Genomic DNA, 18,762 nt, shown 5'->3' on the forward strand with positions numbered 1-18,762 from the left:
ATGGAATAGAATGGGATCACTTACGCATTTGGAGGCATTTGTCTTGTGAAGGGAAGGTCCACCCCTTCATGTGATGCAGAATTGAAGGAAGAGATTATGGTAGGAGGCACATGAGTAATGTGAGATGAGAAGGAAAAGGGGGAAAGAGAGCTATTGGTAAAAATAAACAGAAACTTAAGTGACTTTTTGGCCATAGTTGCAAATTGGTTTCTAGATTGACTAGAACAATTTATAGTTTTATCAGTCACGTATTATCATGCCTATTTTCCCACATCCCCTTTAACAATTGTCATTTTCCCCAGTCTGATGAATGTGAAGTAGAAGCTCAAAGTTGTTTTAATGTGCATTTCTCTAATTTACTAGTGATTTGGAGCATTTTCTCATATGTGTATTGATAGCTTGGGTATCTCCATTTGAAAATTACCTTTTATATTCTTTGACCATTTATCTGTTTGGTAATCACTCTTGTTTTTATATATTTGAATGATTTCTATATATAACTTAGATATAAAACCTTTAGCAGAGAAACTTATTGCAAAGATTTTTTCCCAATTAACTAGTTCCTTTATATTTTTATTATGTAATAAAAATTGTATCATGTAATAAAAATTTCAGTTGTTAAACAAGCTATGAGAAAATGGGCATACTAATATACTGTTGGAACAGCTGGTACAGAGCTTGGTTGGAAGAGGTTGGTCCAGCCATTTTGGAAACCAATTTAGAACTGTGCCAAAAGTTACTAACTCAACAATACATTAAATTGTTCATATCCTTGGATTTGGCAGCTAAGTGGTGAAGTGGATAGAGGGTTGGGTCTGGAGTCAAGAAAATTCCTCTCTCTGAGTTCAAATCTGGCCTTGGATACTTATTAGTTTTGTGACCCTGGGCAAGTCACTTAACCCTGTTTGTCTCAGTTCCTCACCTATCAAATGATCTGGAGAAAGAAATGGCAAACCACTTCAGTATCTTTGCTGAGAAAACCCCAGATGAGGCCACAGAATTAGACATAACTGAAGAATGACTAAACAACATTTTTTGATCCAGAAGTATCAATATTAGGCCAACATATCCCAAAGAGATCAAAAACAGAAGGAAAGGACCATGTGTATAAAAATATTTATAGCAGTTCTTTGTTATAACACAGAACTGGAAGCTAAGGGAGTACCCACTGCTTGGGGAATGGCTGGACAAATTATGGTATATGAATATAATGGAATATATTGTGCCATAATACATAATAAAAGGACCAATTTCAGAGAAACCTGGGAAGATGTATAAACGGATGCAAAGTGAAGCAAACTGAACCAGAAGAACAATTTATACAATGACAGGAAAACATTTTAAACAATAATAATCCTGTAAAAGCAAACAAATTATTATTATTATTATATTTTGGGGGGCATGGCAATGAGGATTAAGTGACTTGCCCAGGGTTACACAGCTAGTGTCAAGTGTCTGGTGTGAGATTAAAATTGGATATTAGATCATAAATCTCCCCTACTTAACCTTTCCCTTAATTTATCTCCCAGACTAGTAAATGGAAGAAGCTTCTGGTTTTCTAGCTAGAGCCTTTATTGTATGGTAGTCACAAGGTGATGTTGATTAGAAGGATAGGAAAGTAGAAATACAATATAAATCGTCTTAAGTCTAGGCTTAGTCTATATTCTGTATAAAACTCACCAAAACCCAAGGCCACTTTTGGGGAGAGAGACCGAGTCAAGCGCGTGCTGTTAACCGAGAGCCAGGCCGACCAGCGGAGCAGGGAAAAGCTCCCACTTCCGTTCCCTCCTTGCCTTTTAAGCTCACACCCCGGAAGTCAGAAGTCGAGTGCTCAGCAGGCAATGCTGTTGGTCTCCTCCCCAAAAGGGTGGTCCTAAAAAATCTCAAAAACTGGCATCTCTCCATTATCTAACCGACTGTTAAAACTTTTTACCACACTGGATTTGAACTCAGATCCTCCTGAAACCAGGGCCAGTGCTTTATCCACTGGACCACCTAGCTGCCCCCAAAAGCAAATAACTTTTAAAGCTTTAAGGTCAATGCAATAACCAGCCATGGTTCCAGAGGACTTTTTTTTTTTTAAAGTGAGGCAATTGGGGTTAAGTGACTTGCCCAGGGTCACACAGCTAGTAAGTGTTAAGTGTCTGAGGTCGGATTTGAACTCAGGTACTCCTGACTCCAGGGCCGGTGCTCTATCCAGTGCGCCACCTAGCTGCCCATCCAGAGGACTATTAATGAAGCATGTTGCCACCTCTTGGCAGAGAGCTGATGGACTTAAGTTGCAGAAGGAGAAGTACATTTTGGACATAGCCAGATGTGGATATTTGTTTGTTTTGCTGACTCTTCGTGTGTGTTACAAAGGTTTTGTTTTTCTTCCTTCTTTCTTTGGGGAAGAGGAGTGGAGAGGGAGAGGGGAAGTAGGGATTGGTTTACTTAAAAAGTAAAAAGAAAAGGAAAAGAAAGAAGGTGTGGTCAGGCACAGAACATAAGAAAGACCAGAAGGAATCACAGATAAACTTGATAGCTTTACATGTAAGTTATGGAATTTTTTATATATTAAAAAGAAAAGCAAGTTGTACATAATAGAGATCTATGGTTTTACGGGAAAAATGTCCATGTATCTTCTGAGATCATCTCTATTGTTATTTTATTTTATTTTTTTGCGGGGCAATGGGGGTTAAGTGACTTGCCCAGGGTCACACAGCTAGTAAGTGTCGAGTGTCTGAGGCTGGATTTGAACTCAGGTCCTCCTGAATCCAGGGTCGGTGCTTTATCCACTGTGCCACCTAGCCGCCCCCACTATTATTTTTTGGTCATAAGCTCTTCCTTTATTCATAGTTGTAGTAATTATTTCTTTTTCTTGCTTCTAATTTGTGTATGGTGTGATCTTTTAATATCTACATCATTTATCCACTTGCAGTACATCTTGACATACACAAACAGATGTACATATATGTATATATAGATATTGGTCTAAATCCAATTTCTTCTAGACTGCTTTCCTCTTTTTCCTAGCTCTTTTTTTTGTGTCAGATAGTGAGTCCTTGTTCCCATAGTTGGGATCTTTGTGTTTATCAAATGCTATACTTTTCTCATCTGCTTTTATTTACTAAGAATATTTCTTCTTCACAGTATTCTTCTTCTTCTTTTTTTAGTGGGGCAATAAGGGTTAAGTGACTTGTCCAGGGTCACACAGCTAGTAAGTGTCAAGTGTCTGATGGCAGATTTGAACTCAGGTCCTCCTGAATCCAGGGCCGGTGCTTTATCCACTATGCCACCTAGCTGCCCCCACGGTATTCTTCTTTAAAGGCAAATTAGTCATATATAATAGTGATATCTCACATTTATATGGTACTTTTTAAGGTTTACAAAATTCTTTCTTCCTAATTGTCCTGATTTTATTTGAGAGACACAGAGAAGTTAAATGACTTACCCAGTGTCATACTTCTTGTAAACATCACAGCCAGGATTTGAAGCTAGGTCACTTGATTTCCAAGTTCACCTCTCTTTCCATAACACTATACAGAATTAACATAGAAACCAGCTAACAGCCTTATTTCTAGGAAGTGACTTTTCATAACACACGTTTGATATGTTCCTGATGATACTTATTTTAGATGGTTATTGACTATATAAAAAAGCAGATTTTAGAATGACCTTGATGAATCATGGCTGGTTTTTAATTTCACAACATATTTAAATTGAGTATTTTAGTCTCTTTTCTTCTTGGCTTTTGAATTGACATAACTATATTATAGAGTTATATTCCTTTGGATAAAGTCCTGGTACTGAACTTTTACTGAAACTGTTGAGAATTTGGATGCTGATTATCTGATGGATAAATTTATCAGAAAATATTTTTATAGACTTCTTCCAAAAACAGTTATTTAAAAAGAGTCAAATAAAAGTAACACTAAGATGGAGCTTTGTTTTAGCATAGTTCCTTACAATATTTATTGTTATCTTGCCCATTTAAATTAGAATATTATCAGTTTTCATAATCAGTTAGGCATGTTGACTGGTCTTTTGATTTAATTTCTAGGAGAACCCTTACAAATAGATCATCTGGTTTTTGTGGTCCATGGAATTGGACCAGCTTGTGACCTTCGATTTAGAAGCATTGTACAGTGTGGTAAGTGTAAAATATATATGTGATTGGATTTCCTACACATTGTTCAGAAAATATACCTGCAGGCTGCAACAAGCATTGTTGCTTGGCTGTAACCTTGGTGGTATAATCAGATTTGGAGGACTTAAAGAAGACTGCTGAACAGCCAAGCTTCTTAACTTAGAAATAAAATGCTATTGAATCTCTAAGGATAATACATGGATAATAGATAATCTCTTAATTAGTACGTGATATGTGACCATGTCCTAAGTACTTGTAGAAATGTGGTTTCTCTATCTGAAACACCATAAATGTCAAGAGGATGTTAAGGTTGGTAGTGGTCAAGGTAAAAAAGAAAAGCCTTTTTGAAACTCTTTGTAGGTTGAGTTTTTTTTTTATAGATTCACCTAACAAACTTTGTTTTGTAAAAGTAGTTCAGTCAGAATATCCAATTCAGCAATCAACATTCAAACCAACCATCTTAAGCAGTGTGATTATGTGCTGGAATTGTCTTATGGAAGATAGATTTTGTGTGACAAGTATTTTCCAACAGTTAGTATTATTTTTCACTTAATAGCTTAAATTTTTTACATCACCTACATTTCCTACTAAATCCCTCTCAAAGAATCATCTCTTTATAATAAAGGATTAAAAAAGAGGAGAAAGAAAGGAAAAAAGAATTCAGCAAAACTAATCAACATATCAAAAAAGTCTGACATTATATGTAGTATTCCATAGTCATGCTCCCTGACATCTGCAGAGAAGTCAGGGGTGAGGGGTAGGGAGTTTTTTTTCACACCTGGGCTTTTTTGGGGGGGAGCAGGCAAGCTTGCTCATTATAATTTTGAAACATTTAATATGATGGTTTTATTGTTACTGTTTTTTCCTTTTATGTTGTAGCATTGTGTATGGTTGTTTTCATGATTCTGCTTACTCCCAATAAGTGTGATAAGTAACTAGAGATTGTTAAAGAATGTGATGGTATGGCTTACTGACAGCAAGCTATAAGCTGTTTGTGGAAAGCTTCCTGTGACAGAACAGAAATTAGTTTGAAATCAACATTTTATAATAAAATTATTTTTAGGTTATGATGATTATGTTTTTTGGCAAGACAATTGGGGTTAAGTGACTTGCCAAGGGTCACACAGCTAGTAAGTGTCAAATGTCTGAGGCTGGATTTGAACTCAGGTCCTCCTGACTCCAGGGCTGGTGCTCTATCTACTGTGCTACCTAGCTGCCCCTATGATGATTATTTAAATAGATAAATTCTCCTTAATCCCTAACTTTCCCTCCTCCCCCCTTTCCCTGCTAAGGGAAGTTAGTTAGCTTTTAGAAGCTATGTTATAAAGTCCAAAAAGTATTAAAAGAGGATATAGTTAGATAAATTACTGATTCAGAATGGAATTTTTTTTCCTCCCAGTTAACGATTTCCGTGGCGTTTCCTTGAATCTGCTACAGACACACTTTAAGAAAGCTCAAGAACAACAACAGATTGGCCGGGTAGAGTTTCTTCCTGTCAACTGGCATAGCCCTTTGCATTCTACGGGTGTGGATGTGTGAGTGAAATCTTGAACCTTTGAGATAGTGAAGTGTGATTATGTACTTATTGAAGCTTTGTCTATGTGCTGTCGAGCACATTATTGAAGTTTTGTAATAGGGATTTCTTCCTTCTTTTTCTTTCTCCTGTTCATTGAAGTATCTAGGGATATTTGTGGCATCAGTAGAAGTCCATTGTGGTCTCTTACACTACCAAGAAATCTAGACTCCTATGTTTCTTTCTAGAGGGTCAGATGATTAAATTCTGAACCACCCTTCAGATTAAACAAAATTCTTATGGGATGAAAGGGAATTATCTTGGAACATTTTTTATTGTATCATCACTACATATCCCTGGAGCTACATTGGCTCCTCAACAACATTGCTAAACAAGGATTCCTTCCCACAGCATACACAATCTTGCTTTGTCTTTATTTCCATACATCTTAGTAATATATGTTCAGCTTTTAAAGAAGGTAAGAAATTCCCAAACTTGAGAGAAGTAACAGTAGCACTTTCATTGACAATCTGACAGCCAAGGCCAGTTAAAAACTGAATGTTTTAAGTGCCCTTTCAAAAGACATGATACCAGCAAAGTTAGGTGGGGTAAGGACATCTGTTGTGAATTATGGGAAGAAGGAAGGCCTTTACAGGAGTGGCAGTGAATGCAGCAGATGACCAAGAGGTGAATTATTTTCTCCTTCCCCCTGCCCAGGGTAATGGGGGTTAAGTGACTTGCCCAAGGTCACACAGCTAGTAAGTGTCAAGTGTCTGAGGCTGAATTTGAACTCAGGTCCTCCTGAATCCAAGGCCAGTGCTTTATGCACTGTGCCATCTAGCTGCCCCGAGGCGAATGGTTTTTCCAAAAGCATGGCAAGAAGAGAGGACCTTGCTTTTTCACCCTAGGCTCTAGGGGAAAATTAACTTTTTCAAGCCTCTGTTTTTTAGTTCTTCGTACCTGTTATCTTTGTACATGTTAACTACTGTCTTGATGCTTTTTCTGGGTAGATAACTCATATTCTTTAAGTGAGCTGGAGTCAGGGGCTCCTTCACTTCAATGTTGATTATGCTGGAAACACTAGAATGGACTTTTCCTCAATGGGTACCTGAGACTGGCTAATGTCTGTGTCTTTGCTACTCCCTGGCTCTTCCCTTCCCACAGGTAGCCTTCTCTTTGCTCTTGACTCCTTTCAGCTGCTCCTTGCTTTCAGAGCACAGCTCCTACAGGTTATATCTCATTCTGATGAGCCTTTCCTTTTGTTGGCTGACAGAACTATGAAACACTTCTCAAGGAAGATGCTGCCTTTTTCTTTCCTCTTCCCTACCTACCAAAAAAGACTTGATAAACGATTTTTCTGAGACATGGGAAATGGCATGCTTTTAGACAAACTCTTCTCATATCTAAGTATTCAAAACAAATTTGTTTCTGGAAGATAATATGGCATTGGCTATAGCACTTTTATTTGGGTATCCAGGTAAAATTTCTCTCTTCTCTTTTCAGAGATCTGAGGAGAATTACTCTGCCCAGCATCAACCGTCTTCGACACTTCACCAATGATACGATCCTAGATGTCTTCTTTTATAATAGCCCCACCTACTGTCAGACTATTGTGGACACAGTTGCTTCTGAAATGAACCGAATATACAAACTCTTTCTGCAGAGGAACCCTAATTTCAAAGGGGGTGTATCCATAGCTGGTCATAGTTTAGGTAATAATAAAGGCTAACATTTATGTGTGCACAAGGTTTTTTTATGCATTATCTCACTTTATCCTCACAATCCTGTGAGATAAGTCATGTAAGTATTAAGAGCAGTTTACAGATGAGGAAAATAAGTCAGACCAAGAACATTTATTAATGCCTGCTGTGTGTCAGACACTGTGCTAAGCACTGGGGGTACAAAGAAAAGATATTCCTTGCCCTCAATCTGCTTACAATGTAATGGGAAGACAGCATGCCAACAGCTGTGGACAGACAAGCTATGGAGAGGATGGATTGAAAACTGAGGTTTAAAGTGGATAAAGGCCTAGCTAAAGTCACACAGCTAATAAGACCATGGACCTAAACCCAGGGCTTTGATCCCAAACCTAATACTGTTTTCCATACCACTGTGCTACCTCCCTATGCTTGGGAGACTATTCTCCTTTGGGTCTGTATTAGGTTCTGTGGTGTACAGCTGAAGGCCCGTGTAAAGTATTTGGAGTAGGCATTTGAATAAAGGGGAAAGGATTTTTGTTTTTCAGACTTATTTACAGCAGGCCATTAGGCCATTATCTTGTTTTTGCCTTTTTGGTAAAAGAACAAACTAGGAATAACAAACTGGATTTTTCTTGCTTTCTTCTCTTCCCCTTCACCCCTCCCCCCCCTTTTTTTTTCAGGCTCACTTATATTGTTTGATCTCCTAACAAATCAGAAAGATCCTTTGGAGGACAATGACAGTAGAAAGGTAAATTACTTCTTTAGTGGGTTAAACTTTGGCATTTAGACTCTGGTTTCCAAGTTGAGGTCAGTCTGATTGAGTTTAAGGGCATTTCAATGTAAGTAAATGTAAATATAGGATTTACTATAGTATTCTTTGGTGGCAGAGGTGTTTTACAGTGTGTAGCAGAAGTATTAAGTAACTAAAAATAGACTTATATGATGCATATTTATGGACTTAACCAGTTGTAAGATTATAGGGTTATATAAGGAAATTTAAACATCATCTACTATTCATTCCCTATAGTCTACATATGAGGAACCTAAGTATTGTATAAAAAATGGAATATTTATCAATTAGTTCATATTTTAAGTGCACTAGGAGAGCTTCCTGTTTTGTCGTTGTTGGTTTTTGTTTTTTTTTAAGTACTGCTAGGGGGCAGCTAGGGGGTACACAGTGGATAGGGTACTGGCCCTGGAGTCAGGAGTACCTGAGTTCAAATCCAGCCTCAGACAATTAACATTTACTAGCTGTGTGACCCCTGGGCAAGTCACTTAACCCCAATTGCCTCACTTAAAAAAAAAAAAGTATTGCTAGTTCTTTTGTAAATTGCTTACAATTGTTCTTGCCATCCATTTGGCATCTTAACACAGATTATGTTATGTTCTATTAGTTATTTTTAATGCTTCCCCAAACTAAACTATAAACCCCATGAAGACACACCAATTATTGTGTCTGGTTTTTTGTTTTCCCAGAACCTAATGCATTGTAGATGCTTAATAAGTGTTTGTTGATAATGATAAATTATTTTAAAAATAGAATACGGGGCAGCTAGGTGGCACAGTGGATAGAGCACTGGCCCTGGAGTCAGTAGTACCTGAGTTCAAATCTGGCCTCAGACACATAACACTTACTAGCTGTGTGACCCTGGGCAGGTCACTTAACCCCAATTGCCTCACCAAAAAAATAAAATAATTAATTAATTAATTAATTTAAAAAAATAGAATACATTCTTATTTGTGTTTTGTGTAAACCTAGATTTTCATGTCTGTTTTGTTCTTTTTAAGGTACCTGAATCTGATAGGCTTCTTTATATTAAAAAAAAAAACCCATATTAACAAATGATATTTTATTACTAACAAAATATCATTGAAGTGATATTAATGACAGTATAAATATCAGCACATGAGAATTCTGTAATTTAATTTTATAAAATGAGATCTTCATATTTTAAAATGATTTCCCATATTTTATTTTCAGTACAACAGACACTTCTCAATAAATGGAGAAATAACATTCCCCTCCATCTTCCCTCCCCACCCCAGTAGCGTATATTCCCTGAAAGGTTTGTTTACTAGTTAATTGAAAGGATGTTTTCTTTTAATAGCATAGAACTAACTAGGATTTGACTAGTTTTATTGTCTCTCAGTTACTTACTTTATTCTGTAATTTCCAGGTTACTCCAAGAGTTGTTTTGGATCAAGGAGGTACACTGGACCTGGAAGAAGATTTGAAGAAACTTCAACTCTCTGAATTCTATAATCTCTTTAAGAAGGAGAAAATAGATAAAGCAGCTCTGGTAAAAATCTATATACTGTTAAGGGTAAAATTCTAGCTAAACTGTCTAAAATATCTAATGAGTGGTCGCCAATAAATTATAAGCTTTAGCAAGAGTTAGACTTTTGAGCATTTATTAAGGAGAATAAGAATTTGGTAAAGGGAGAAGAAAAGGCCTAGATTCCTATCTACTAAAGGGAGAGCGCATTTCTAGCTCTCTTCTCCACCAGCGTCCCCAGGAAAAAGCCTTCAGTCAGAGCGCCTGGCTCCCCCCTTCTTCCTCCCACAAGCAAATGTCACTTCCTGATGCCAAAGAAAAGACTCATGGTCTTGCCCTCAAAGACCTTCACTTCATGGTGAAGTTTTTCTATAGTAAGTCTCCAGTAGGTGGCGTCATTCCAATCATTACAATACTGACAAAGTAGTTGTTATACCTTGTATTGAGTTACCTCAATATTTTTGTTACTTGCTGGTGTCTTTGAGAGATCTTTATTGAATATATATGAATATGTATATATTGAATATAGTATGTTTGGCTGAGTACAGAATATAGTACTTACCCTTAGGAGCTTTTGTTACCTTTCAGGATTTGTTGATTGCTCACATGTATACTGCTGTATAGTTTAATGTTATGTTCCTATTCCGTGGAATTTTAAAGTCTAAAACAGGTGACACAATATGTAGGTATAAAAGGACAGCAAGAATCTATCTAGTAAGTGAAAAAATATTTTTACTATGGCAAGTTTAATGATTGACTCTTGAATAACAAAAAGTTTTTAATATCCTATTTAGTTTTAAGAACTGATATTTTTATGTGCATAAGTATTTCAAAAGATCCACAATTGCATCCCTCAGTGCTTTGGGGAGAGAGTCTTAATGGTATGGTCCAAAAAAAAGCATCATTTAGTGGCCAAACCTCTGTTGACAAGTGTTTGCAGTTAGGTTAGTTCTTGGAAGACATAGGTCCTTAATGGAATCTTAACTAATTAGGATTTCTTCCTGCATGAGAATAGGTTCTATCTTCTATAGCAAAGTAGTGATATTTGTATCATTATAACATTGACATTTTTGAAGTTTAAATCGCTTTTTATAATTCTTTTGTAACCTTTTAAATGAAACTGATATTGGGGAGCTAGAGTGATGCAGAATGTCTATGTTAAATAGAAGCATAAATCGTAACCCATTTAGAAGGCCTGGCTCTATTCTCTTCAGGAAACTCAACACTTGTCATATTTACCTAGAAGTAAGGCATTTGATTCTCTGTGCCTAGGCTTTGTGTACAGACAAAGATCTTCAGGAAATAGGAATTCCTTTGGGACCAAGAAAGAAGATACTAAACTATTTTACAAATGGGGAAAACAAACAGGTAATAAACTTATATTGTGCTAAAATTCATTCTCTTGTTTGGTGATATATCTCTGTCAGGTTGTCAAATCCTTCTGTCTGTCTGAGCGTTTCTCATTGTAAGTGGGTAGAGAGGTGATATTCTGGTTTTTGACTCTCTTTTTGGAAGTCAGTCTCTTGTACCTCATCCACATCTACTAAACATGTTAGTGTTCCCAGAATTCCAACCTTCTCTGACCTTCTGCCAGTCTTGGATTTCTTCAACTGTTGAATGTTTCCCAATCCTTAAGAAATTTGTTTGATTTAGTCTTTCAGTTTTTTATTTGGCTTTATTTTCTTGTTCCATATTTCTTGTTTCATTTCTCATGCCAATGAAATACATTATATACTCTCTGATGTGGCAGTTAAAGTAGTTCATAGAATTTCCTAGTAAATAGACATTTCCTGCCCAGTTTTCCTTTATCTATTTTTCTCCTTTATCTTCTATTCCATTTCTTTATCTCTTTTTCTTTATCTGGTTTTTTTTCTAGCTAGTTGGCTAATGTTTTACCAACTCTTGCCCAGTTGGCTGTTCCAATTTGCACAACACTTTGGAGAGTGTATAGAAATATTTCAGCATTGCTGTCAGGCAGCTGTTGTCCCCTCTTGTTTTCTAAGTGTCTTTTCCTTTTTTTTTTTTTTTTTTTTGTGGGGCTATTGGGGTTAAGTGACTTGCCCAGGGTCACACAGCTAGTAAGTGTTAAGTTTCTGAGGCCGGATTTGAACTCAGGTACTCCTGACTCCAGGGCTGGTGCTCTATCCACTGTACCACCTAGCTAACCCTGTCTTTTCCTTCTTTTGGCTTTACTGGCCACCATTTCAAAAGTATTTTCCTTCTTGCTCCATTGCCTTTTTTTTTTTTTTTGGTGAGGCAATTGGGGTTAAGTGACTTGCCCAGGATCACACAGCTAGTAAGTGTTCACCTAGCTGCCCCCAAAGATGATTTTTTTTTTTTTGCGAGGCAATGAGGGTTAAGTGACTTGCCCAGGGTCACACAGCTAGTAAGTGTCAAGTGTCTGAGGCTGGGTTTGAACTCAGGTACTCCTGAATCCGGGGCTGTTGCTTTATCCACTGTGCCACCTAGCTGCCCTGCTCCATTGCCTTTTTTTTTTTTCTGCTGGGCAATGAGGGTTAAGTGACTTGCCCAGGGTCACACAGCTAGTAAGTGTCAAGTGTCTGAGGCTGGGTTTGAACTCAGGTACTCCTGAATCCGGGGCTGTTGCTTTATCCACTGAGCCACCTAGCCGCCCCCCTCCATTGCCTTTTAAAAGTAAAAAATAAATTGTTTAATCCTTTAGCTGATTGTCTTGTAAGACACCTCTAAGGAATTTGAGTTTATTTGGGTTTTTTTGTTTGTTTTAAATTTCTCAGGGTATTAACAAACAGAATCAGCAGCCAGTTTTTGGAGGGAATTTACCTGTACTTTCAGAAAAAATCAAAGATTGTAATAGTACTGATGGTGCTGGAAATGATGAGTATTTGGATATTAGCATTGGTCAGGTAACAATAAATTTCTTTTTGGGGGGCATTTTGAATAATGTGTGTTCTAGAAACAAAGACATAATTTGCAAGTGGTGTTTTCCCTCCTTTCCCTACTTCTTTAGGCTTCTGTGAAATACCCTAGACTGATTTATAAACCAGACATCTTTTTTGCCTTTGGATCTCCTATTGGAATGTTCCTTACTGTCCGAGGACTGAAAAGAATTGATCCCAACTACAAACTTCCAACATGCAAAGGTTTCTTCAATATTTATCACCCTGTAAGTACTCTGTGATTATGGCTTTACCTCAGTTGATCACCAGTCACTTTATAGTTGTCACCTGCTATGTGTCAGGTACTTGGGATACAGAGACTAAAATCTCTCTGCCTTCAAGGAGCTTATATTCTATTGGAGAACCAACATGTACTTAAATATATGCAAAATAAACCCAAGGTAATTTGGAGTGAGGAGAGTTAAAGGAAAACAGGTATCATTCACATTAAGGTGGCATTTAAATTGAGTTCTGAAGGAAACTAGGAATTTTAAGAATGGAGATTGTCATATGGGAGGAACAGCTAGAAGGCCAATTTGTCTAAACAATGGAATATGTGAATAGGGTGTAAATATATAATAAGGTTGAAATGGTAAGTTGGAACCCAGTTGGAACTCTTTAGTAGTAGAGGCAACTAGCAAACTGTGTGTATGATAATTGCTTGTTTGTTTTGTTTGTTTCTTTCCTACATTGTTGTACTGAAATTACTGGCTTGGAAAAGACATAATTTCTCTTTTTTTACCTTTCTGTAGTGAGCTTGTGACTGCTTGTCTCTTCTTGTCTTTCTCTGGCAGAAGTAAGTCTAGCTATTGCTTTTCTATGCAGTTTGACCCTGTGGCATATAGGATTGAGCCAATGGTGGTTCCAGGAGTGGAATTTGAGCCTATGTTGATCCCGCATCATAAAGGCAGGAAAAGGATGCATTTGGGTAAGGCCGAGTTAAGAATCCGACAGGTCTAGAACTGGTGGTTTGGACCATGACAATGGTCATGGCTTCTGGCCTGTTCTCTTTGCTTTTGCACTGAATACTCAACTTGTTATAATTCTTTTTACCAATGTGTGTTTTAGAACTGAGAGAAGGCTTGACCCGGATGAGCATGGACTTAAAGAACAATGTGCTGAGTTCCCTACGAATGGCCTGGAAGTCTTTTACCAGAACTCCATACCCAGCCCTTCAGGCCACAGAAGCAGCTGCTGCAGATGAAACTGAGCCTGAACCTGAACCCATTCCAGAGAAGCCTAGTGGTTGGTGAAGCTGTATAATTGGTTTCTGTATTAGACTGGGGAATCCTTCTGTTACCCACAGGCATTGGGCTTTTTTTTTTTTCATTCCTGTTTGGTGGCTTCTGTAGGCCTTGAAGGCCACAAGTTATGGAAACAGTAGTGAATAAAATCCCAACTGTTTCTTGCCTGGAAAGTCTTATGAAAGCACTTGTTTCTCCTTCAAAGGAGAGTTTCTTTGGGACTCATTAGATAGTTTACACTACCTCTGTTCCTCTGGTTTTACACTCTGGTTCCTTAGGCTAAATCTGGGATAGTCTAGGTACTTGTCTACTGCTTGTTAATCCCACAGCCCTTTGGCTTTAGCATTTCCTTTCTCACTGAGCTTTGGCAGTGTTCAGATTTATTTCGTGAAATAAAAGATCACTGTCAAAAAACAGAGCCAGTGAAGTAGCTGGAGTGGAAAGAATGCAAGTGCTTTAAATCAGGGGTCAGCAAATTATGGCCCACGTGCCAAGGGCCCATCAACTGTTTTTATGTGGCCCACAGGATTTTTTTGCATTTTGTTAAATGAACATTAAAAAAACAACACAGAAGCCAACATTCTTAGCTTATGAGCTAAGATAAAAATAGGTGACAGGCTGTAGGCTGGTGACTTCTGATTTAAATGAAACCAGCAGGAACGGAGAAGTCTTAAGGGAGGGATTGAGAAAAGCATGCTATTCCTCTGTACAGGGGACAACAATTTAATAGTAAATTGGGAGTTTAGAGTAAGAAAAGAAAGATAAAAATTTGATTGCTTTTACCTTGGTTCCTGACATCTAGATGTTCAAGCAGGAGACTCACCTGTGGCAGATAAAGAAGAAACTCCTTCTATCAATGTTGGAATGCTGAATGGGGGCCAACGCATAGACTATGTATTACAGGAGAAACCTATTGAAAGCTTTAACGAATATTTATTCGCACTGCAAAGCCATCTCTGCTATTGGTAAACCAAGGGCTTTCTTGTCCTTGTTTGCATAGTTTATTGTCTACACAATGAAATAAAGGGTTTCCTAGGCAATGTGAGTTTATTACAGAAGAACTGGATAGTTGCTACTTATATGACTGAACCAATTTTTCCTCATTCAGGCTAGGTTGTTTTAAAATGATATTAAAAATCATTTCTTTTCACTTCTAATATATATGCTTACTTGATTAGAGCATCGGGTTAATGATACCAGGGTCATAGGTTCAGTTGCCTGAATTGATAATTTAGCTTCACTCATATGTATATATATTTTATTATTATGTATATGTATTCTATATATGTAAATAAAATGTCTGCTATTTGATGGTCACAAGAAGGATTAGTGAGGGTTTGGATGAACTAAAGAAAATCCGTTACTATTATGGAAAAGTAGATAAACATTGATGGAAGAATTTGTAGTAGTAGCAACTAGACAAAGCTTCAAGAGGACAAGGATTAGACCTTTCCCAAACCTTTTAATATCCCAGTATAGGACTCTGCACACATCAAGCACTGCATAAATGTTTAGTGAAATTTTTTATATTAGAAATGCAGCTTCATTAAGTTAGTTTAGAAGGTGTTTTATCTAGCTACATTAGAAAAATATATTTTTTAAAAGTCACCATTTAAGACATTATCAGACACAAGATTAGAATTATTTTGTAATAGATGGCAACCTGAACCATAAGAAATATGTCCAGGTCTATTTATACCATTATCTCTAGAAACTAAGGTCTGACATTTTTTATGAATTATCTTTAATGGTGTGGATATTATTGCTTACTTCTATAGGGAATCAGAGGATACCGTTTTATTGGTCCTTAAAGAAATCTACCAAACCCAGGGAATCTTCTTGGATCAGCCTATCCAATGAAAAACACCATCTCTACCTTATCCGTGGCTGCTTAACGTAAGCTTTCATTTGTCTCCTAGTTTTTTGGTTTTTTTTAAGTGAGGCAATTGGGGTGAAGTGACTTGCCCAGGGTCACACAGCTAGTAAGTGTTAAGTGTCTGAGGCCGGATTTGAACTCAGGTACTCCTGACTCCAGGGCCGGCGCTTTACCACTGCGCCATCTAGCTGCTGGAGTTTCTTATATAAAGAACTAGGAGGGGCAGCTAGGTGGCGCAATGGATAGAGCACCGGCCCTGGAGTCAGGAGTACCTGAGTTCAAATCCGGCCTCAGACACTTGACACTTACTAGCTGTGTGACCCTGGGCAAGTCACTTAACCCTCATTGCCCTACCAAAAACAAACAAAAAAAGAAACTCCAGAGTATTAAGTAGCTGTAACTGTACTCTGCTGCCACCTCCATCACCAAAATCTAGGCTATTCATTATTTTCAGAGGGACTATTTGGTCAAAAACAATCTATGGGGGCAGCTAGGTGGCGCAGTGGATAAAGCACCAGCCCTGGATTCAGGAAGACCTGAGTTCAAATTCGGCCTCAGACAGTTGACACGTGACCTGGGCAAGTCACTTAACTCCCATTGCCCCGCAAAAAACCAAAAACAATCTATGTATTGTATTAGTGATTTTGTTGAAATGTCATTTTTAGAATCTTGACTTGGGATTTCATAGTTTACAACACTTTGGAGCCAGTACAGAAATTTGTGGGTTCAGATTCCTAACTAGAAAATCTCTGTTGGGTATTATGTGCACCCTGTTTCTGCTAATTACTACTATGCAGTGACCTCTCTTTTCCTTCCCTTCTTTAGATGAACACTGAAGATTGCTTCTCTAGAAAACTCACCTTTTCTGTTGCCACTGCCACCGTCTTGAACATGGCCTGTCTCTTGCCCCTGCCCCCTGCCTGCCATGAGGAGGAATCAACTTCTTCTGGAAATGTTGTATATGTTTTTATCACTGGTTTCATGTGAAAATGATTATCTTTTCACCATAGCCAGTGGTAAGGGCATCTTTACTTCACAGTATCTTCTCTCAGCATTATGTAGGCTGCAAAATAGACCTGTACATATTGGGTTTGAGTAAATAGAGAACTTCCTCTTGAACTATTTGGAAAAACCCCTTGTTGTTTGTGACTTGAACTTAACAGCTGGGTAGTAATGAGATAACTTGTATTCAGAGTTATAGTGCATATGCACCATAAGTCTGAGTGGCATTGTCATGGAATAGGCCAAAACTACACCAAGGAAAGGGTCTTCTGAACTAGTGTTAAATCAGGTACTTACATCCAAAGACATCAAATATCTTAGAACAGTAGTTTCAGACTCAAATAGAAAGAGATCCCTGCCACTCATATTGACTTAGAAAACCACAAATTCACATTATATTGTATTGTATTGTCTTTTTATTTATTCTGTTAAATGTTTCCCTATTACATGCTAAGCTGGCCCAGGCCTTCCTATGGTGTTCTTCAGGCCTGTTTGATACCTCTGTCTTAGAAACTTTTTTCCCATACTGTACCTCATGCTGGGAAGCCCAGTATACAGGTATATATATGGAGGGTGAGGTTAAAAAAAACCTAAATCACTTCCTTTCTTTGAGAATGCACAAACACACTGCAGATTGATGAGTTCTATTAGGCCACATGTACTAAAAATAAAACAGGAAGTCTGCTAGTGGAACCATTTCAATGAAACGGAACCTTTGTAAAATCTCTTGCCAAACCCACGTGGGTGAGGGTGGTATTGTTTGCCTTCTGCAAGCATGGTTAGGATGCTATTTGTAAACTGCCACTTTGTTGTAGCTCCACTCTCCTGAGTGCTTATTAGAAGGGCTCTTGGCAGGCTATATAGGCTGAGCAGGTGCTTTGGGGCAGCATTCATGTCACTCATCCTGGCCTCCAGGGGGGCCAAAATGATAGCCATGGTAGTATATACACACTGCCAGCTGAGCCTGGAATGGCCTGGCACTTGTGGTGGGGCAAGTGAATTTATATGATAGGACCATTGCCAGTGAGTCACTTTTTTTTTTTAAGGTATTTGCAAAGTTGTGAATGTCTTTCTCTTCATGGCTTGGGTATTGCTAACCTGTGTGGGAGTGAAACTATTACAAGTTTCACTACAGTCTTTACTCTTTTGAAGACTGTCACCCTCCACTTTTAGAGCACTAGAAGCAGGAAGGCTTCATTTAAAAATTAATTTATTATATCACTGTACTAAGGCTAGAATCATCTCACAGTATATTTTCAGGATAGCAGTGGCCTTTACAGAGAAATGCTAGGAGGCAGGGAAGCTCCCTGGCAAAGGGCTGTCCTACACTCATCTCAATGACTGAAGAGAATAAGACAGAACCTGGCCTCTTCTTGTCCCCCTGATTGCAAGCAAATACTGACCAATAGAAAATATTGTTACATGGGATATTGTCTATTATGTTTATTATGTAAAATGTGATGAGCGTGAATTAAATGTTGGTAAAAGCCCCAGGAAGCATCTGAGCTATGCATTGAACAGCTGATGCTTCTGATGCAGCCTGCATCAGGTCAGTTGATGAACCAAATGACAAGAAATGTTGCTCCCTTGTAACCAAAGATGAAAAGGGTATAAAGAAGGTAGCTGAGATTTAACCACTCTCTGCACTAAAAGTGGGGAATATTAGTGGGGAGAAATGTTTGTTTGTAAGAGCTTTGTCTTTTTCCCACCCGTGATGTATCATGGTATGTATGGTGTGTATTTGTTGGATGTCAGCCTTTGACTTAACTTTTATTTGTATATTACTTGCACTACTTAAAATGCATCATGTGCAATCTCTTGACCAATCTTGAAAAGCTTACTTAGTCTGTTCTGAAATCCTTCCCAGTGCAGTGACATTTTAAACATATTCCTGGCAATAGAATTAGCACTGCCCATTTTAGCAAAAGCAACTGTTTGCTGCATGGAACCACTAACAGTTCTGATTGGCTTTTCAATATGGGGCACTTTTGAAATGTTTGTTTTTTATAATGTGAACCTCTATACAATTCTTCGTTGAATTCGGAAATAAAACCTTACTCACAGATCTAGCTGCTTATTTTACTGGGTTTACTCTGCTTTTCAA

At 37.9% G+C, this 18,762-nt stretch overlaps 1 protein-coding gene across 2 annotated transcripts in view; it reads left to right on the plus strand.

The window, feature by feature from the left end:
* DDHD2 (DDHD domain containing 2) overlaps nucleotides 1–18,723 on the plus strand; it is a 29,041-nt gene extending 10,318 nt beyond the window's left edge. Inside the window, exons 6-18 of one of the 2 annotated variants that reach the window (XM_043983256.1) lie at nucleotides 4,043–4,132; nucleotides 5,529–5,664; nucleotides 7,146–7,354; nucleotides 8,023–8,090; nucleotides 9,520–9,642; nucleotides 10,891–10,986; nucleotides 12,375–12,503; nucleotides 12,608–12,763; nucleotides 13,362–13,464; nucleotides 13,605–13,781; nucleotides 14,583–14,745; nucleotides 15,559–15,676; nucleotides 16,482–18,723. In XM_043983256.1, coding sequence (XP_043839191.1) covers nucleotides 4,043–4,132; nucleotides 5,529–5,664; nucleotides 7,146–7,354; nucleotides 8,023–8,090; nucleotides 9,520–9,642; nucleotides 10,891–10,986; nucleotides 12,375–12,503; nucleotides 12,608–12,763; nucleotides 13,362–13,464; nucleotides 13,605–13,781; nucleotides 14,583–14,745; nucleotides 15,559–15,640 — 1,532 coding nt within the window. In that variant the 3' untranslated portion in view covers nucleotides 15,641–15,676; nucleotides 16,482–18,723. Of the gene's footprint in view, nucleotides 1–4,042; nucleotides 4,133–5,528; nucleotides 5,665–7,145; nucleotides 7,355–8,022; nucleotides 8,091–9,519; nucleotides 9,643–10,890; nucleotides 10,987–12,374; nucleotides 12,504–12,607; nucleotides 12,764–13,330; nucleotides 13,465–13,604; nucleotides 13,782–14,582; nucleotides 14,746–15,558; nucleotides 15,677–16,481 lie in introns of those variants that run through there. The other variant, XM_043983257.1, reaches the window with a different exon arrangement.
* The last annotated feature ends 39 nt before the right edge of the window (nucleotides 18,724–18,762 follow it).

This window comes from Dromiciops gliroides, chromosome 2 (genome assembly GCF_019393635.1).
Source record: "Dromiciops gliroides isolate mDroGli1 chromosome 2, mDroGli1.pri, whole genome shotgun sequence".
NCBI classification, from domain to species: domain Eukaryota; kingdom Metazoa; phylum Chordata; class Mammalia; order Microbiotheria; family Microbiotheriidae; genus Dromiciops; species Dromiciops gliroides.